The sequence below is a fragment of the Equus quagga genome, chromosome 20 (assembly GCF_021613505.1).
Source record: "Equus quagga isolate Etosha38 chromosome 20, UCLA_HA_Equagga_1.0, whole genome shotgun sequence".
In the NCBI taxonomy this organism is placed as follows: domain Eukaryota; kingdom Metazoa; phylum Chordata; class Mammalia; order Perissodactyla; family Equidae; genus Equus; species Equus quagga.
The window spans coordinates 12,746,105-12,767,646 of NC_060286.1; the positions used below are offsets into that span (position 1 = coordinate 12,746,105).

General features: G+C 37.8%; 1 protein-coding gene across 3 annotated transcripts; it reads left to right on the forward strand.

The window, feature by feature from the left end:
- The first annotated feature begins 90 nt into the window (after window positions 1-90).
- Window positions 91-21,427, forward strand: EIF2S1 (eukaryotic translation initiation factor 2 subunit alpha). Of its 3 annotated transcripts, none has more exons than XM_046647162.1 (9): window positions 91-617; window positions 4,556-4,717; window positions 4,827-5,068; window positions 9,372-9,451; window positions 11,741-11,892; window positions 15,543-15,649; window positions 16,764-16,861; window positions 17,592-17,735; window positions 18,507-21,427. In XM_046647162.1, the coding sequence occupies exons 3-9, from the start codon at window positions 4,828-4,830 to the stop codon at window positions 18,630-18,632; spliced, it is 948 nt and encodes a 315-aa protein (XP_046503118.1). In that variant the 5' UTR covers window positions 91-617; window positions 4,556-4,717; window position 4,827; the 3' UTR covers window positions 18,633-21,427. The 3 variants fall into 3 exon arrangements, with proteins under 3 accessions (XP_046503118.1, XP_046503117.1, XP_046503116.1); XM_046647161.1 differs by having other exon boundaries at window positions 4,607-4,717; XM_046647160.1 differs by lacking the exon at window positions 4,556-4,717 and having other exon boundaries at window positions 95-617.
- The last annotated feature ends 115 nt before the right edge of the window (window positions 21,428-21,542 follow it).

The following is a 21,542-nucleotide window of genomic DNA, read 5'->3' on the forward strand; positions in this document are numbered from 1 at the left end:
AATACTCATTCTTCACTTCCGCTTCCTGTTGCCCCCGGAGGGGAGCGGAGAGGCAGGGCAGGGCAGGAAGAAGGCAATGCCCGGATGTCGAGGTGCGCGCACCGCGGGAGTGCCCCTCAATTCCGGTTCGCTTCCTAGCCCCTCCCCCTTCAGCTCCCAGGCGGCTGCGCAAGGCGCTGCACGCGAGGGGCGAAAGAACAGGCTACACTCCTCTCTTCCTCCACTTTTCGTCTCTGGTTACAGCGCCACCTCATGGTTGACTGAAGCTTTGACAGAAGATTAGTTCTTCTGGGACAAGAAATCAGAATCCTACATCTTCCCTGCGCCTTTAAGGTTAGTTAGCGAAAACTAAAAATAGCGAGAAAACGTACTTTTCAGGTCCTCTTATGAACTACATTCTTCCCTGTTCTCGGAGGACCTGGACTCTATGGTCAGTGACGAAGAGGGGCGTCTTCTTTCGGCGCATGCGTGATGCGAGGTGGTTCCGCATGCGCAGTGGGGTTAAGCGAAGCGCACGCTGAGGAGCTTCGGCGGTCGGTGAGAGTGGATCCGGTCTGAGTTTTCGGTTAAAGAGCGTGGCGCGGGTCCCCAGTGCGGGATTCACACACATACCTCAGGTGAGTAGTGCCCGGGATCGGCGTTTCCAGGAACTCACTTTGGTTGTGTCCGCTGACAGGGGTGGTCGAGAGAGGGTAGGCCCCGGGCTAACACTCCCTCCCTTTCCCGTTCCTGCGCGGGAAGTGTCTGGACACCTCGGCCGCCACCCGCCGGCTGTGCGTGGGCCTCCTCGCCAGCCCTGTGTCGGTCTTCACGTGTTACAGAGGTGTCGTTGTACGAGCAGAGGGATCTCGTGAAGGAAAGTGGGACGAGACTGGACAGCCTCTTCAGTATGCTTGAGGCGAGGATGCCTTGAGGTGGGGCGGCCTCAGGAGGACGCTGTGACACCTCGCCCCGGGACTCCGAGCACTTCGCTCTTCCCGGGCCTGGGAATCCCATGCTGTTGGGTTTTTTTCCGCCCCAGCAAATGCTGCCTCTCAGTGGAATCCAGACCGGACACGTCAAGGGACTACAGGGTTGGGATGGGTCACGGGGATGACAAGAGCTGGGTTAAAAAGGGTCCAAGAATAGTTGATCTGACAATTGATTTTTAATAATTGAAGCTTGTATTACTTTATCGCTCGAGTTGTGCGTTTCTGGAGAATGAGTCACTCCTTAAATTGAAACTGAAACATACTACTAAAGGGTTTATTGCTCTTTAAACACGGTTTACCGTGGTTTAACACCGATGAGAGTAGAATTGTAGAGTTACACGCTGTGGTCTTATAATTAAGCATAACTAAAAACATAAGGGAATTTTAGAGTTAAGTGTGTATTCAGCCTGAGGTCCCTTTTATTATCCTCCAAACTTAGGCTGCTTTAATTTTCATAAAATAAGAAACAGTTTCTTGGAAAAAAGGTGTACCGGAGAAGTCTTGGTTTTTCTCCTGATTGAAGTTGTTATTCAGGGGGAAAAAACTTGTAACTCTGTCTTCCAGCAGTTTGGGAATTGTTTATATAGAGCTTCACTGCCTGTTCTCAGTTCATCTGATGCCAAATGTCAGTTACTGATTCTCAAAAGATCTCAAAAAGAAGCACAAAAATGTTTGTAGAGATTGGTGCTTTCTGTTTCAACTACAGTGAAATAGTTTTAGAATTTTATTTGTGTAGCACTCCTATACTAAAAAGTAGCATTCGGAGAGCATAACTGGTAAGTGTTAGCACTGAATTCGAATTATCACAAGAGTTGTCTCTATCATATAATGCACTTCGCTTTGGAAAGGAATGTGGACTTCTGTCCATTATGGTGACTTAACCGTGCACTGGTTTAAGAAAGGAGTCCTGCTCACCATTTGACCAGGCAAAATTACTGACAGTGCAGGGTATTTGAAATTAGCGTGGAGTTTAGTTAATATATTTTGAAAGATGGATATTGTTTACCGAGGAACACAAACCATATTGTAGTACTCTGATGTATTGAAGCTGGATCTAGTGTCAGAAGACTTGTTTTTAGCTCCTATTCTAGTACTTATTAAGCATTTGTCCTTGGGGAAGTCATGTAATGTGTCTGTTTCTTGGTTCCTTGTTAATTGATTGCTTTGCTCTGCTCCTTTCATAGTACCTTATTTTGCAATTATTTGCTTACTAGGTTGTTTCCCATTCTGTACTTAAGTTCTCTGGGTAAGAGTCTTAATTGTTGTATCAGTAGTGCTTAGTATATAGTAGATGCTGCAAAAATAATTAACGAATTAAGTTACAAAATGGAAATAATATCTCCTTTGCCTTTTAATATCTTATAATTGTATAGGACATTACACTTTTCAAAATGCCTTTACATATATCTTTTATCTCATTTGATACCCTCCACAAACCTGTGAAGTACATGGCACAAACAAGAAACTACGTTTCGTAGGAATACATTTCCCAAGCAGCCACAGCTAGTCAGCAGGAAAGCAAGGTCTGGAAGCCACATCCAGAGCTATTCCCAAAGTTGACTATACTGCTTACCTGACTTAAGGGCTTATTGAGAGCCAATACAATAAGTCAGTGTGCTTTGAAAATTATGTAAAGGGCCAATAGACACCTAGTGTGTGGCTTCTATTTTCTTGACTAATTTTTTAAAAATTAGTGTTACTATTAGCATAAATAAAGAGATGTTCAAAATCTGTCAGCCAATATGCAGGTTGTTTGTGAAATGGATTCTTTTTGTCTTGTCAGCTATTTTCTCTCTTTACGAAGAATAACACACCATCAGCAGTATGCCTTTATTTACCCTGTGGATTGCAAAGAGATTTGTTCCTCCTAAAGCAGTAGCATTCATATCTCCCTTCAGGAATCTTTTACACTGTTGCTTATGGTCTTTGACTGTCAAATTAATCATTTCTTCCCCCAAATTATCAGCTTTACTGTTTGAAGAAACTTGGTAAGTAAATGTGGTTAGCACCTGTTAAATCTCTTAAAACTGTTTCACACATTTCTGTGACATCATTTATTTTGCTAGCCAGTTTTAAACTTTTTAGCTCTCAAATTTTCTTGCTTTACATACAGGTATTTGACAACAGTTGTCCAAAAAGGAAAAGCTTTCTTTTGTTTTGTTTTGAATGAAACAACTAGCTCAGCTGTTTCTTGGTGGGTAATTCTGGCCATTGAATATCTACTTCCCTTTATTTGCTGAATCCCTGTTTTGTCAAGCAACAACAGAATTGCATCTCTGCCACTATTATTAATATGCTGCTTTATTTTTTTTGTTAAACAAGATAGATTAATATTAAAAGTTTGCAATAATCTGTGGTGTATGCTCCAGCACTGAATATGTATATTAATGTTGCTTTTTATTTAATATGTTTCTAATTGTAATATATTTATCAATAATATTAAGAGAAAATATAGCCTGATGAATAAGAGCACAGACTATGGATCCAAACTTCATAGGTTCACAAATTCTGACTCCATGACTTATTAGCAGTATATGACAGAACAGGTTGCTTAACCTGTGCTTCAATTGCTTCATCTATAAAATGGGGAGAACTAGGGTGGAAAGTGGTGCCTCAGGGAGATGGGCAGTGGCCAGATCACATAGGACCCTGTGGGTGGTAGAAAGATGTATAAATCAGTGGGAAGATACATGTGGGTGCAGTTAGCAGTTCTTAAACTGCTCTGCAGCAGAACTCGGGTGTTCTCTGAGCTGGATGTGGATGTTCTGTCTTCAAGATCAAGTTATGGCAGCCTTATTTCCCAATTAGTAAGAAAAAAATAAGTTAGTAAATGAGTTTTCACAAATTTTTCATAGGTCTTTAGGCCCTACTAGTGCATATCTTCTGAGCTTTGACAACAGTAAATTGGTTAAGGTTAGCAGAAAAACATGCAAATCATCAACTGTGATTAATTTGACAGCTTCCTTTTAAAGATATCCTTCTACTCACGGTATGATTTCAGGCTTGTGGGTCATAAAAGGCGTAGTGCTGAAAATAGGTTGGGTGGATCAAAAGGCATAGTTCTAAATATATTTAAAGCTTGGAAGTTAAGAGAAACTTGAAGCTTATAGTAATGGATATCTACAGAGCTGTTCTCAAGATTGAGTATACCTATTCAACAAAAGAGAAGAATATTTGGGAGTGATGGGAAAAGTAGAAGCTAGAAATTATGGTAATTATGAATTAAGTTCGAGTTAGTTTTAAAAGGAAAAAATTTGGAGAGGAGGATACATTTTTAATATCTTTCATGATTAATAAATTTTTAGTTTTTATCTTGACATGTGATACTGTAATTCTGGCTATGATAAGTGATAGGGTGTATCATCTCATATATGGTTAGGGTTAGGGATTTAGTAGTCGGAAGGTTTTTTCCCCTTTATACAGTGGATGGTAAGCATGTACAGTTGTAGCTGACTTGGAGAAAGAGTAGCTTTAGTTTTGCTGATAGGTTTATAATAGTAGTGATGCTCCCCATCACTTGTTATTTCTTAAAGTGGTAGTATTAAAATAGTATTTTACTCTTGAGGTATACCTTTAATCCTTAGGTCTCAGAATACTTTATAGATGGTCATTATTTTTTATGGTTCCTCTGAAAGTGATGGCAGAGAATCACCCAAGCCTTACAAAAATTTGGAGCAAAATAAAAATTAAAGCTTGGTTCCTGAACATCTGGCTTTCATCTGGTATCATTTAAGAAGTTTGAAAAGGTAAGAAGACTAATAACTTCTTCTAGTGGCAAGGTGTGGAAAATTGACTGCTGTTTCTTTATTTTGACCTTAACTGAACACTTACTTGTTTGTTTTGTTTAAATTGCAGAATGCCGGGTCTAAGCTGTAGATTTTATCAACACAAATTTCCTGAGGTGGAAGACGTAGTGATGGTGAATGTAAGGTCCATTGCTGAAATGGGGGCTTACGTCAGCTTGCTAGAGTACAACAATATTGAAGGCATGATTCTTCTTAGTGAGTTGTCCAGAAGGCGTATCCGTTCTATAAACAAACTCATCCGAATTGGCAGAAATGAATGTGTGGTTGTCATTAGAGTGGACAAAGAAAAAGGTGAGATAAATATCTAAAATATAAATTTCAGATTTAAAATGGTTTATTTTAAAATATATTTTTCGTAAATTGCCTACTGCAGTAAAAACAACAAGACATCTCCTTTTACACTTAAACTCTTTCACATACAAAGTTGTTAGAAAAGGATGCCATTACCCATCTAAGCAAGACCTCTTAAGGTTAGTAGTGGTTTAATTAGTACATCCCAGGGCTAGTTTTTATGAGTCAAATAAATTAAATTTTATTCCCAGAGATTATCAGGATCTTGATAATTAACTTCTTCTTTCCAAACTTGGAAGAGACAGATAAGTAAACCAGAGTACTAGTTTATTCATATCTGTCAGATGCCTTTTTCTTGATTTAAAGTTAAATTAGTAATTAGATTATTGGATGAGTATGGAAATGGGGCAGAGATAAATTTTAGGAATATTTTATATGAGCTTTGAAAAGCAATATACTGTAAACATACACCCAAAACCCAATATTTTTTTAAATAGCTTGTTAAAGTATAATTTATATAACATAAAATCCACCCAATTTAATTGTTCAAACAAAACCCAGTATTATATGTCCCTCAAATGAGAATATCTGTGACCACCAGATCCTGTGGGATCTTTCAAACAGTGCTGGATGAGTATTTTTTACTTGTTGTGTGCCTTACTTCTGGATTCCATGTAAATCTTCATGTTCGTGAACAAACTTTTTTCCAAACACAGTATACAGTACCATTAAGTAGGTTTTGGATTCAGCTGGCTTAATAGAGTTAAGATAATTGGTTTTGGTCATCTCATTATAAGTTATTAGGTGTTAAGTAAGTAGATATGATCATGCGTAAAGACCAATCAGTCATCTTGATTGAACTTGTCTTTCTGAATCTTGTCAGCCATCTAGTTAATTGTACTTCTGTAAGTGATTAATTTTATGCATAACTGACATTTTATTTTGTTCTGATTAGAAGCTTAGATGATAAACTTTGGAGACTTGTTAGCCCTTAGTAGTGACTACCATTTACCACATTGATTATTCTAAATGTTTTGATATGACTTACTTGTAGTCCCCTCCATTATTAAACTACTTGAAGATTGAAACTATTCCTTAAACTTGTGTAAGGCTTCACATTACTGCCTCAGTAGGACCTAGAATGGTGTCTTATCTTGTATTTTCTATTATATAAAATATATACACAAGAAGAAATCAAATATATTTTCAACTGCAATTAGAAAAAAATGAAAGGGTATACATGCATAAGTATAATAGATACATGTAAAAATATTTCCATAACAGCATTGTTTGTACAGTATTAATTAAAAACAGGAAACAAAAGTCAAAATCATAGTTAAATAAATCGTGACAGATCCATGCAATTTTATATGGAACGATGTCTGAATATTCTGATAGAGAAAAATCTCCAGAGTAGGTAAGAAAAAAAGCAAGGTACAGAAGATCCTATAGAGGGGATCCTTTTCTCCGTTTCTGATACTAGAAGATTAGGTCTTATTCGACAGACTTTTCAACACAATAGCTATACGCCCTGAACAAACGTTAAAAAAAAACCCACCTAAAGACAGTAGGAGCAACCAAATGCAGCTGAAACTGAAGGCAAGTTGACGCTTGGAAGAAAGGAACTGCACTAAATAAGTTTACAGCTTTTTGTCTGAGCACATACTACAGACAGCTTCAAGCAGGGCAGCTAAAATTCTAGTGGGAAACCTGTAGTCTTAATGGCTTGAGAACCAGAGATGAGGGTTCTGGACAACCACAGCACTTGGAAAGTATTGATAGGGATAAGAGAAAGGAGACACACAGGGGGAGAGCCCCAAATTTTATGTATAAATTCTGCTAAAATCTCTAACTGACCTGTGAACTACTAATATACAGAGTGAACTGCAAGCAGCCCAACAGGGTAAAAATCTAAACAGATTTTGGTTGCCTTCCACTTGGGGAGACAGAGCTTAAATCCAGAGAAGTTAACTGCCTGCTAAAACAAAAAATCAGTATCCTTAAGAGGAACATAAAGAAATTCAGAGTCTCTGCCACATATCATTCACAATCTGCAGGATCCAGTCCAAAATTGCTAACCATTTGAAGAAACAGGAAAATATGAACCATGTAGAAGAGAAAAGGCAAGCAATGGAGACTAACTAGAGACAACCCTGATGTTGGAATTAGCAGATAAGGATTTTAAAGCAGATATTATAAATGTTCAAGATATTGGAAAAATATGCTTGTAATGAATGAACAAAATGAAATCTCAGTAAAGAAATTACAGACTCTGGCAAAGAACTAAATATAAATTCTAGAAATGAAAAGTGTAATATCTAAAAAATTCACTGGGGGGCCGGCCTGGTGGCACAGCACTTAAGTTAGCATGTTCTGTTTCGGTGGCAAGGGGCTTGCCAGTTCGGATCCCAGTTGTGGATCTACGCACTGCATGTCAAACCATGCTGTGGCAGGTGTCCCACATACAAACTGGAGGAAGATGGGCACAGATGTTAGCTCAGGGCCAGTCTTCCTCAGCAAAAAAAGAGGAGGATTGGTGGCAGATGTTAGCTCAGGGCTGGTCTTCCTCAGGAAAAAAAAAAATTCAGTGGATGGCCTAATAGCAAATTAAAGATGACGGAAGCCTGAGTGAAATTTGAAGATAGTTCATTTAAAAAGAACTAATTTGGGGGCCATCCTGGTGGTATAGTGGTTAAGTTTGTGTGCTCCACTTCGGCAGCCCAGGTTCAAAGGTTTGGATCCCAGGCGAGGACCTAGCACCGCTTGTGAAGCCACACTGTGGCAGCATCCCACATAAAACAGAGGAAGGTTGGCACAGATGTTAGCTCAGGGCCAATCTTCCTCACAAAAAAAGGAACCTATTTGAGGAACAGAGGGAAAAAAAGCAACTTAGCAAGTTATCAAAAACTCTATTCCAAAAGAAGAGGACAAAGAAAAGGGCAGAAAATATATTTGAAGAAATAATGGCCAAAACTTTCCCATATTTGCTGAAAAAACGTAAATGTACAAATTGGAGAAGCTCAGCCAACCTCAAGCAGGATAAATATTGATAAGGCAGCATCTAGGCACATCAGACTATTGAAAAACAGAGATAAAGAGAAAATTTTGAAAATAGCCAGAGGAAAATGACACATTATTTACAGGGGAACAGTAATACAAATTACTGTGGCGTTCTTACTGGAAATACTGGAGGGCAGAGCATTGAATGACATCTTATAGCACTGAAAGAAAAAACTGTCAAACCAGAATTCTGTATCTAAAGAAAATATTCAACAATGAAGACCAAAATGACATTTTGAGGTAAATAGAAACTAAGAGGATTTATTACCAAATAGATCTGCTTTATAAGAAATGGTAAAGTTGTTCAGGCCAAAGAGATGTGATGCCTGAAATGGAAAATATATAGGTAAATATAAAAGACCGTTTTTTTTCCTCTAAAATTCTTATTTGCTTGTCTCGTTTTGTACCCATGGGATTTTAATTTATGGAGGTGACTGACAACATGAAGGGGCCAGTGCCATTGAAAGATTTTTATTGAAGTCTTCTAGGAGATGGGGACATCCATGCCATGCCTTGCCGAATCACATGAGGAATCACCAGTTTTGGTCAGGAGGCAGAAGGAGTCGGGGGCGAGGAGCCTAGGCCAGAGCCTTTATTAAGTTTTACTGGGGAAAGGCAAGGCAGGTCGGGGTAAACAGGTTAGGGTTGACTAGTTTGAATAGTTTTGGCAAGCCTTGGGGCATTAGAGCTGTCCCAAGTTGTCTGGTACCTGATGCTGGGTTGATCAAGGGCAGACGCAATATTGGCTTGGTGTGTGAGATGTTGATGAGGAGATGGTTGGGGGCGTGGGCTCTGGATTGCTTAGTTTGTGTATGAAAGGCTGCTCCACGTGAGCCCTTTGCTGTCTCTAAAATTGGCTAGCCCGGGGAAGGGGAGTCTCTCCCCAGTCAGCCAGGCCACAAATGTCAGAGCATCAAGAATACAGAAAATACAGTTAATACAATTGACCCTGTGATGCATGGATGCCAGATAGACACAGAATCTTTTGATAAACTTTCATTTGGATAATTGAAAATTATTGGTTCCCTCCACCAAGGTAAGAGAGAGTATACACTTACATGATAATAAATATCCATTTCTGAAAACAAAATGTCATCTACTTCGTATGCAGTATTTTGTTGATACAGTTTTAGAGGGAAATAAGTGTAGGTATGCCAGTTAAACAATCTGGTTGTGAAAATTTGTCACAGTGGTACAGTGGCACCTGGACAGTGATAATTTTTTTCAAAATTTTTTCTTACAGGATACATTGATTTGTCAAAAAGAAGAGTTTCTCCAGAGGAAGCAATCAAATGTGAAGATAAATTCACCAAATCCAAAACTGTAAGTTGATTTTTCAGTCAAATTAGTCCACTATTTAGGAGCTTAATGAATAATCAGCATGTGATGTTCTGGCAGAAAAATTAAAAACTAAACTTAGGTTTAGCTAACTGTAACTCTATTTCCATTTCCAATTATGTGTTACCTAGAAAATTAATTTGAAGGCTTAATTTCAAAAGAGTATGACCACAGTGTTTTTATCTCATGGTGTTACTACCTTAAAGCTTTGCTTATGATCTCTCATTCTCAAATCAGTATTGGTAATTAGTGTTTTTAAGCTATTTTTGGTTAAGTTAACTATGGGTGATTTCAGCTGATTTGGCTTGTCATAACATGTAGTTAAGATGTAGGTCTTGGGGCCGGCTGTGTGGCCAAGTGGTTAAGTTCACATGCTCCACTTCGGTGGCCCAGGGTTTCACCGGTTTGGATCCTGGGCACGGACATGGCACCGCTCATTAGGCCATGTTGAGGTGGCGTCCCACATGCCACAACTAGAAGGACCCACAAGTGGAAAAAAACAAAGTAAGAAGATTGGCAACAGTTGTTAGCTCAGGTGCCAATCTTTAAAAAAAAAGATGTAGGTCTTGACTTTCAACTCTGTTCTGGGGTAAGGGTCACAGACAACCAGCTGTTGTATGTTAAGAATGAACAAGTGGGGCTGGCCTGGTGGTGTAGTGGTTAAGTTTATGCACTCTGCCTTGGAGGTGCGGGGTTCGCGGGTTTGGATTCCAGGCGTGGACCTAGCACTACTTATCAAGCCATGCTCTGGTGGCACCCCACATAAAATAGAGGAAGATTGGCACAGATGTTAGCTCAGTGACAATCTTCCTCACCAAAAACAAAACAAAAAAAAAACCACCAATGAGCAAGGGTTTGTAAAATGTCTGTGAATCCAGGAAAGCAAGGCAGGGGCCTGTTACTAGTTTGGGGTTTTTCCCCCTCCTTTGTTAGGGTTATTTCTTTTTCCTTTTCTTACTATTTTTGCTGTAATTTCCTACTTATCCACAGTAAGCACTAGTAAAACCATAACACTCATGTCTTCATCGTCTGTCCATATTTTTCTGTTCTCTGGTCCTTTTCAAGTTATCCTTCATTCCCTAGGTCTTTGGTTCTTAATGGCACTGTTTGCATTGTTTCTGTTTTCTTTGCCCTTCTTGTCTTTTGTTTTCTTCTGCCATGTGTTTCTGTCTTCAAGATAGAATGCTGAGAAAACAATGTTTAAATGAAGAGAAGATTTTAAAAATTTTGCTTAATCTCAGTAAAAGAGAATAAAAATCTAAAAGCCATCAGACCATTACCCAAATCTTTCCCCTTGTTTTACTGATGTGTTTGCTGTTACTGCAGTATGGTTTGCACGTTTGAAAACACTGTCGGTAAAATCCCGTTTTAATAAACTCGAGGACCTTGCCACTCATAGTGTAGTCTCTGGATCACCAGCGTTGATGTCACGTGACTGCTTATTAGAAATGCAGGATCTCAGGCCCCATGAAGTTTGCAAATCCAAATTTGAGGAGCACTGCTCTAGGAAACTTCAGTTTTGTCTTGTCTCCCCCTAGGATATTGTGAAATGGGTATGTTAGTAGATCTTATCATCCTGATAAGATAGTGCAATGAAATGGCCGGTCTTAGTACCTTTCATCATTTAATTTTCATGTGTAATTAACATGAAAACCTCCTTTCTTATGCTCTTTCTCTTCTTTAAGCCCTTTTATTTTTAGGAGTTTAGAAAAAGTTTGGCAGCAGTGGGTAGGAGGTGAGTAGGATTGAAGGATAACTGTTAAATGATAACAGAGCAAAAGAAATACTGAAATCTCATTCCTGGTTCCATGCTCTCATGTGGAGTCGTAGTAATAATAGCTTACATTTGTATAACAGGATTTGTATAATACATTTGTATCATATTTCCCATTTATAGTGTGCATTTGTATATATTTGATCTATGTAAGAGCTCTCTTCAGTAAAATGGAGAGATACCTGCATCTCCCTTTTCCAGATGAGGAAATAAATTCAGAGATTAATTTGCCCCAGAGTTGCCTTGATCTGGGTCTTAGAACGCTAAGTTCTGTACTGTTGCTACTTGTTATACCCATTTGAGTTAACTGTTATGGGACAGCAAATATTTCTCTATGGAGAAAGAGTTTGTTTTATGGCAATCTTTTATTGTTAAGGAGTTATTATAGTCAAATTAACCAAAGATTTGTTTTTATATGCTATCTACTAAAATGTAAAAATATCTGGTTTTTTAATAGATCTCTTCCTTTTGAGTTGTTGAGCTCTTCCTTTTGTTTCTAGGTTTACAGCATTCTTCGTCATGTTGCTGAGGTGTTAGAGTACACCAAGGATGAGCAGCTGGAAAGCCTGTTCCAGAGGACTGCCTGGGTCTTTGATGACAAGTACAAGAGACCCGGATACGGTGCCTATGATGCGTTTAAGCATGCAGTCTCGTAAGGACACCTTCTTGGCTCTGCTTCTACCTTGATATCACAGCTGCTGGGTCTAGCACACAGGTTGAGAGCCTGACATTTAATAGTACAACATCTGTGTATTAAGTCCTTGCCAAATTTAGATTAAAATATTTCAGTATAAAAGGCCCATGATGTGGGCCAATTCTATATAGCCAGGCCTGTGTAATTTTATATAACCTAGTTACACAGTTATATAAACCATATGGATTCATCTCACACTACTCCCTTACATATTTTCCTCTCCTGGTTTTGTTATTGTCCTAGGTGACTTCAGGACCACTCAGATGTCTCATTTAAAACTGAAACTTCTTGTTTTCTTTACTTCAGTCCCTTAGACCTTCAGCCCATGCACTTTAGCCAGTCTTCCACGTGGCCTCAAGCTGGGTCTTACTATCACCAGGATGCACTCTGCCTCCAGAACCTTTAATTCACAACATTCTTTTCTTTTACCACAGCCTCCTGTCCTTCCAGCTCCCCCATAGTTAGTCCTACTCTATGTCTTCTTAATTCTTACGTGAAAGTCAGGCTCCAATTCCAAACCTTTTTTTCTCCCTGTCTTTTCACTGTTTCTTGCCTTCTCTTTCTTATTCAGCATAGATACACCATGGTCCATCATTTCAACAACTTTCTTGCCAGTATCATAAGCTTTTGCCCTGTTTTTCCTTCTGTTGCATCCAGCCTTGGATCGATGTTCCTGCCTTCTCTGCACTTGTAGACTGCTGGGTGCTGCTAGGACAAACCACAGGCTTGCAGGTTGGTGCCACTGCATATCCATGGTCTCCAACCTCAGCTGGGCCTTCACTGCTGCCCCACGTTCTCTCTGCTTCTGGTCAGTTCTTCCTCCCACTCTTAGAGTGGCTATTTTAGAGCTTCCCCACACTCTTCCTCAGATGCCCACTCCACCTCTCTTTGCTCTCTTCCAGCTGGTGTGCTCTTTATAAAGAAAATAGAAGCCAGTGCACAGTCTCTCCTCTACTTCCTTCCACTATCTCAGCAAATTTGTCTCCATCCCACCTGTCATTACCCCCATGCTCCTGTCACACTGGGATTCATATACTTTCTGCTCTCAAACTAATCTTACACTTGGGCCCAGCTGTTGTTCAGGGATCTTTCCATCCATTATTCCTTCTCTTGAGTCTTCAGCCTTTCCCTTTATTGATTTTGCTCTATCAGCATAAAAATAATACTCTCATTTCTCCCATTTATACTAAAAAACAAACTTCTCAGCCTTCCTCTGCTTTCTCCTATAGCAAACACTATGTCCTCTCCTTTTAACAGCCAGACTTCTTCAGTTCTCTGTATTGACGGTCCCTACTTTTGCAACTTCCACTCCTTCCTGAGTGTTAATGCTCTGTAAGCAGCCTCACTCCTGCACTGAGGTTACTTTCCCAACCCTTGTGCTGCCATGGGATATTGGTCCCCTCAGCCCTCAGAACGGCTGAGTGGCACCTGGGACTTAGAGCCTCTAGCAAGCCGACTCATTTGGTTCTCCAGATACCTTCCAGTTTACCCGCCATGTGACTTTTTTTATATCATGTTGTGGGAAAGGTGAGAAGAATAATGATGATTATAATAGCTGACATTTATGTAATTCTCTCAGCAACCTATAGTATAAGTGCTGTTAATCCCCTACCTTATAGATGAAGAAACTGAGGCAGAGATTAAATAATTTGTCCAAGTTCACATAGCAAATGGTAGAATTTGCCAGAATTCAAACGTAGGCATTCTGGCTCCATCCAGAGTTTATGCTGTCAACCATTAAGCACTGGCTTATACAGCTGTCTTCCCTGACTTCAATCCTGCACTCCTCAGTACATTTCTTAGCTTGCTGTCATCTGGCCCTGGCTTACCTCTCTAGCTTCAATCTCCAGCACCCCCTCCATTACCACTCGGCCTTGGCATATGTTATTCCTTTCCCTTTAACTTGCTTCATCAGCCATGCAGCAACTGTCCAGATTTAAATAATGCTAATTCTTTGCCACATGTGCTTCATATTTTTTCTTTTAATTAAGAAATAAAATTTCTGAGATAGTTGGAAGCAATATTTTACCCCTCCCAACCCATTCCCCTCACTCATCACTAGTAACCACTATTCTGAAATTAGTATGTATCATTATCATTTATGTTTTTATGGTTTTAATACATGTATGTATCCATAAAATAGATATAAAAGCATTTCATGTATTTAAAATGTATTCTTTATCTTTCTGTACCTTGCATTTTTACTCATAAGGCTGTTAGTGAACAGGATTTCTCCAAATTGATAGATGTGTGCCTACTTCATATTAATGTCTATGTAGTATTTCATTTTGAGAATATGCTGTATTTGTTCCTCTATTAAGAGAAATTTAGGTAATTCCTGCCTTGCTTTGTTTTCCCCCTTTTTCAAACAATGTTATGATGAATATCGATGTACAGTCTCTGTGTACGCATTTGGGAGTTTCTAAGGTATATACCTAAGAATAGGCTTGTTGAATCATAGGATTGATTGTATGTATCTTTAAATTTACTCACTTTTGCCAGAATACTCTCCAAATTGGTTCTACAATTTATATTCCCTCTAGCAATTGTATGAGTGTTCCTATTTCGCTTCATCCTCACTAAATTTGGTAAGGTGATATGCACTATATTTGGTGTACATCTCAGATGTTGTTGCCTCTTGCCAAACTGATGGATGTACAATAGTAGCTTATTTTGATTTGCATTCTGTTGGTTGTTGGTGAAGTTGTGCTTTTCTTATGTTTATTGATTGTATTTCTTCCATGAAACATCAGTTCATCTCATTTGCCCATTTTTTTGTTGGTTTGTCTTCTTGTTGCTTTGTAGGCAGTATTAGTTGAATGAAGATCCCTCACCCGAATTCTTTTGCCTCTCATTCCTCAACCTGTGATTTTTAAGCCTTATGCTTGCTTATGCCATTCCTTTTTTAATACATCCTACTTTCTTACAACAGTTCTACCTTTGTTTGTTAAACTCCTACTATTCTCTTAGTGATGATTTCATTTTTTAATTTATTCATTCAGCAAACAGGCCAGTGACTAAGACCCTGGTCCCTGTCTTGTGGCACTTAGGAGAGTCAGTTGAAATGCCACTTTATCCATAAAGCCCTTCCTGAGCCCCGTAACTGAAAGTAATACCTTCCCCTCCTGACGCCTGGGGGTGCACTTTTATTTTTAAATTTTTTTCCATATTTTTCTTTCCATGCTAGATTATAAGCTCCTTAAAGCAGGGACTGCTAATTACATGGAAATGCTTGATTATAGTGGGATGTCCTATGTGTTAGGAGACATTTTAAATTGCTTGCTTTGGCCAGATCTCTAAAATTTTTCTTTTAATAATAATCACTTGGAAGTTTTCTATTTGTCATAGCCTGCTAAGTGCTTTACTTGCATTATCTCGTTTAATACCACAATCCTGTGAGATACACTGTTTTCATCCTCATTTTACACATTTAGAAACAGGTGTTTGGAAAGACTCAAAGACACATAGTTACTTAAGTGTAAAGCTAAGATTTGAACTCTAATTCTGATGCTGAAGCCTGTGCTCTTAAACATTATTGCGTATTGTGTTTGGTATTACAGTTATCAGTAAAGTAACGCTGACCTTTTGGTGTTGATTTTTTTTATCAGGGACCCCTCTATTTTGGACAGTTTAGATTTGAATGAAGATGAACGGGAAGTACTCATTAACAATATTAATAGGCGTTTGACCCCACAGGCAGTCAAAATTCGAGCAGGTAAATGATTTTTTAAATGATGTTGAAAATATTTTGCATGTCCCAAAAAAGCTGTTAAATAATGAGCCTTACCAAAGAATATGTTGCTACATCAACATCTATAAATTTTTGTAAATGTTTGTTTTTCATTATTTTTACTTCTACTGAATCATCATAAAATGTGTATATTGATATGAGTGAAAACTGTCGTGAGTTCAGCTAACTTGTTAGCCTTTTTTTTTTTTTATAAAGGAGGGTGTTTATTTTGTTTTAGTAGATGCTTTAAAATATTCTTACAATACAGTAATATCCTCCCCTGTGTCTGGATTAACAGTGTTAATAGTTTGGAATATTTCAGACATTTTTCCTATACACATATGTGTATAGGAAAGTATGCTGTTTATATTCAGATATAAATTTTTTTGTTCTTAGATGCGATAATACTATGCAAAATTTTCTCTAACTGGATTTTTCTACATGGTGTATCAAGGCTGCCCTTGCATGTAGAACATAGGAATCTTTCGTTCTTTTTAATTCTAGGTAATATTCCATAGAACGATAAACCTTAACATAAACCAGTGCCCTCCTGAAGAACATTTAGGTTGTGCCAAATTTTTCATTTTTATGAAAAACTCTACAAATTAACACCCTTATATATACATAGTTACTCATTTATACAAGTGTTTTGTAAGTCACATTCCTAAAAGTAGAACTACTGAGTCGAAGGGCATGCAATTTCTAAACTGTAAACAATTTGCAGTTATTGTTTCATTCAGTCTTCATAACACACCTTATCTCCATTTCACAAATAAAGAATTGAGGCACAGAGAGAGGTTGGAATCAGAATTCTAACCCAGGCATAGCCAGAATTCACGGTGTTTGTTAATTGTTTCTGTCTTTTATAGTTTCATCATTCAGGGGCTTGATGTGGATGAGAAGATATGATTTCATTGCATATTCAGATATTTTTAATTATGAAAGTTAATAGCTGGGATTAGTTTCTAATTGAAAGGATGATGAAAGCTTTCATAAGTATTTGAATACCAGTGTACCTGCCATATCTCTGATTTCTTTTAAGCTTTTAAACATTTTTTTGCATTTTTTGGTATAAGCATTTGAATTTTTATAATTTTAGATATTGAAGTGGCTTGTTATGGTTATGAAGGCATTGATGCCGTAAAAGAAGCCCTGAGAGCAGGTTTGAATTGTTCTACAGAAACTATGCCCATCAAGGTGAGTAGTCATTTTTTCCCTCCTTGCTGAATTATCTACCTAAACCAAATCAGATTTTTTTATGATCATGTTTCATAACAAGTGTTATGAAAAGTGGTTTTCATTGTTATTTCTAGGGGATATTTACGACTATGGTTAGGCTTTTAGTTGCAGTCACTGCTACTGTCACAGTAGATGGGGATTCCTATTGGTATTTAGTGCCAGAGGACTAGCTATGCTAAACCTCCTTTACAGTAAAGAGTTACTGTGCCCATAATGCTCATAGAATCTTGAAAAGGGCAACATATTCTCTCATATTCACACACAACTTTTAGAAGGTTTGGTCTGAATCTTTCATTAGTGGTAAAATTAACTGGATGATTGTTATTCACAATCTCTTAAGAATTTCTTCTATCAGCTTAGTTTAGAACCACATAGGAATTTTTGTTTGTTTTAGAGACAAATAATCCATTATGCTGATAATTACCATAGTTAGTTTTGCCACCAGAGACACCCAGAAGTCATAATTCTTCATGTTCAGGATTGCAGTGGACTGTATATTCTACTGGATTGGATCACTGTATCAGTTAGCTTTTGCTACATTAACAAACCACCCCAAATTTGCTGACCTACAGAATTGGAAATTAAGTTTTGGGGGTGATTTGTTAAGGCAGCAGATTAACAGAACAGTTCTCAAACATCCTAATGTGTGTTCTGTAGGTACATTCATGTTGAATTTTTGTCATCTTAGATTAATCTAATAGCTCCTCCTCGGTATGTGATGACTACAACAACCCTGGAGAGAACAGAAGGTCTCTCTGTCCTCAATCAAGCTATGGCTGTTATCAAAGAAAAGATTGAGGAAAAGAGGGGTGTCTTCAATGTGCAAATGGAGGTGAGATCAATACTGTTTTTGCCTTGTTTTTAAGAAATTTAAATCATCTAAATGATTCGTATTCTAAAATACCTAATCACTGCCTTTTAAAACATGAGATACATTTAGGATTACAACTCTGCTAAGCATAAAAGAATCATTGACTTAGACGGTTCCAAAAAGGGCTTTTTATAAGTCAATAAGAACTGTCTTGGGATGGTTATTTCAGACTGTAGTCACTGATGGTGTTAGGTTTTTTACCTCTCCAGGGGAAAAAAAAAAAAGACAATGAAAATGAGTGATTAGTTATTGTCAGAATTTAATGTGGAATGCTTAAAATTTGATCTCAGGATTAGAAACAAGAGTAGTCTCCTGTAGTTTTCATCATCTCAACAAGAATGAAATCTAAATTTCATATGTGTATGTGTGTGTATGATTCCTTCTGTGGAAAGGAATAGTAAGTAACTTATTTTGAACCCAGAAGACGCATTTTTATAGGACATCTTTTTGTGGGTTTGAAAGATACAGCCACTGAGATTATTTTTATTATATTTTCAGTTTTTGTTTATAAAAATGACAAATAGTATTCTATTTTAATACACATATTTCTTTTTCCTATATTATTTATCTAATGGAATTTATTAGTGATATGTCAGCACTCAATAGATATGGCAGAGTTGTTAGAAAGAAGTGTTTCTTAAAGAGTTAAAATACCATGCAGTAATAGTATTGAAATTGAATTTGTGTGCTATTTAACCACTTCACTTTGAAACTATGCCTCTGCTTCCACAGCCCAAAGTGGTTACAGATACAGATGAGACCGAACTTGCAAGGCAACTGGAGAGGCTTGAGAGAGAAAATGCAGAAGTGGATGGAGATGATGATGCAGAAGAAATGGAAGCCAAAACTGAAGATTAACTTTGTGGGAAACAGAGTCCAGTTTAAGGAACACAGAGCAGCCCTTCCTGGCTGTAAACCCTAGACTTGAAAGTTTTCCAGTATTGAAAACTTCAAAGCTGAATATTTTTTATTTCCAAGTATTTAAATGTTCCAGCAGACCAAAACGTGAAATGCCCTCCTGAATGTCAGCTGTTTTCACATAGTAGCTCTAATACATTTTTAAGGGAGTGGCCTGATTTCACTAGACACAAATCTTTAAGCTAAGAACAGTCATAAAATTGGGCTTGTGGTTTCCATTTCTGATGTCTCCACATTGGCACCCCCTCGTAGTTCAGTGCTCCCGTGAGATTTGCCAGGGGCACCCAAAGCAAATAGTCCCAACCTTTCTATATAAAATGTATCAAGCAAACATTAAATAAATTTCTGGGATATTTAACCATAGGTTTCTTCCTTCTTATCACCAGTTAAAAGCATTATGAATACTTAAGACCCTAATTCTATTATCTTCATTTTAGCCTAGATGTAGAAATAAAAGGGCAGGTGACCAAAGGATCTACAGAGCAGATCCTTTCAAAAGGAGGATTTAGAAAAAATTTTACCTTTAATCACAATGAAAGCTGACTCTTAGGGAAAAAAAGCCTTAAAATGCAATTAAAGATTACATTGGTTGTATGCCTTTTACCTATTTGAGACTGATGACAACATGTGGTATGAGGGAGAGTTTATCACACTGCATTGTTGGTGCACTAAGCTGCTTGCCTTGAGTTTGTAATTCAGGGTGGTAAAGTATGGTTTTTTCCTTAAATGCTGCTTCTCTAATTTAGTTATTTTGAGTATCATCGCACAGCTTTTGATTTTTTTCCCATTAAAATATTCACTAGGTGCCACCGAGAACTTCAGTTCTCTTTATAACAGAATAGGGATGTTTGAACACAATTACAACAATATTTCTACATGTTTCCATCATTTTTATCTTTAAGAACTAATTATTTTAAAGGTATATAAATTTAAAGATAAATCATAAATATAAAGGTGAATAAATTTCATAGATAACATATGGTTTGAAGTTATAGCTACAGTAGCCAGGGTGTAGAAAGTCTTGAGTTACTTTGGTCTGCCTCATAGATTTAATCTCAAGATACTTGAGGTTTTAAATATATTAATTTTATTAATTATTCCTAAGAATAGCTATTTAAATACTTAGAAGATAAACCTAACCCATGCTGGTCAATCCAGGACTAGACTCAATATTAAAGGGACTGAAAAACAGCAGAGTGTGTTGGTGAGACAGTTTGGCCATTTGTGAAAGTTTGTCCCTTTGTCTAATTTAGCAGATTACAAGCTTTTTAAATCCAGAAGTCTAATTTCATATGGCCATTTCCACAAGGGAGTTGTGATTGCTAGCTAGCATGCTGCACTGGGAATATTTAGAGGATAATCCAGATGTGCTCAAAACTGGCACATAATTTCCACCACTGTCTTTGAGGAGTCAAAAAAGAAGTCTGTAAAGCTTGCAGCATCAAGAATGTCATTGAAATAGAAAGGTGTTCCTTAAATGTTTGCTGTAGGCAGGGGAATTGAATTTTTACTGAATTTTTTAATACTTCAGAAGCCATAACTGTTGAGAAATAAGGTGGCCTCTGTGGTGAGTGGTTTTATCCCATGCAGGCCTTTTGCTCAATTCCATAACAATTTCACAAATTTATGACCCTTGCCAGAGAAGAGATCAATACCTCACTGACACCATAAAAGAGAAAACTAACTCAAAGTATAAATATATCCTGCTGACCTAAAAGTATCCCTTTCCACTATGGGGACAGGATACACACCCAGTTCCAAATAACTCGAAGGACAGATTGACTAAGACAACTGACCAGCTTATCCAAATCTTGACTCTCTCCCTAAAAAGCTTCTTCATTAAAAATTAATTTCGTCTATTCCCCATTCTGCTTTTGAGGTCAAGTGGTTATCAACTCATATAACTGAAGATTAGCAATAGTTTGGTTCTCATTTATGCATAAATTAATTGAAATAAAAAATTGCCAAGAAAAAATACAAACATTCAAACTGTTTTTCATGTTTTATAGGAAAACAGGACAAACCAGTACTTAGGTGGATAACGCTCAGCCACTGAGTGGGAGCCTACAGAGGTGGGCCCAGCCCTGCATCATGCTGAGCAGTGCAGTTGTGACCGTTGCCGTGCTTCCAGACACTCTTGACCTAGCTCCCTACCTTTACATCAAGGACCATTAAATGAAAATGGTTCAGGATTTTTAAAAATTCAGGTGCTAGTATCTTGGTGAGAGTTGTTCCCTGATTTGCCTCAAGCTGATGGTCATTTACTTTTCAATGCGTGAAGATTCTGGTGTCTCCTATACAGAGTAGATGCAGTTGTGCCAATTTGGAGTCAAGAAGCCATCAAACCAAATACAGTTTAATTCCAAAAAACACCTGTTGATAATTTAAAAAGCAATAAAGAAACTAATTCCAGGGACATTAGACCTTGGTGAAATGCCAAATGGAAAATGGTGCTTTAAAAGGCAGTCTCTTACAGTGTAAGGAATAAAGTAAAACCTCATTAACTTGGAATTCCTGATCATTCAGGGCAGGTATTCTAAACAAGATTAAGAGGAGACAGTTCAAACTATTTAAGAGGACAAATTTTTACTTACGTACTTTGGAAGTATCTACTCCCCTTAAGTGTAAGTTACATATCTATTCATTAAAGGCAGTCTAAGTGCTTGGCAAGAATGCTGGGAGTAGCTTGTGCCAGATTACTGTATAAACTTGAAAGTAATAAAAATATTTTTAAAGATTTGTATGATACAGACTTTTCACTACTTCAGATTAACCTCCTAACTGGTGAAGCCTCTTGGTACTTATTTGTCTCAGTTACTGTCCACTTTAAAACCAAAATTTCATGCCTTG

What these genes read in the sequence shown, in the direction of transcription:
- EIF2S1 (XM_046647162.1), top strand. Translation starts at nt 4,828, where the DNA reads ATGCCGGGTCTAAGCTGTAGATTTTATCAACACAAATTTCCTGAGGTG. An exon ending in AATTCACCAAATCCAAAACT is followed by an intron (nt 9,452 to 11,740) that starts GTAAGTTGATTT and finishes TTTTGTTTCTAG; the next exon opens with GTTTACAGCATTCTTCGTCA. An exon ending in GCGTTTAAGCATGCAGTCTC is followed by an intron (nt 11,893 to 15,542) that starts GTAAGGACACCT and finishes TTTTTTTATCAG; the next exon opens with GGACCCCTCTATTTTGGACA.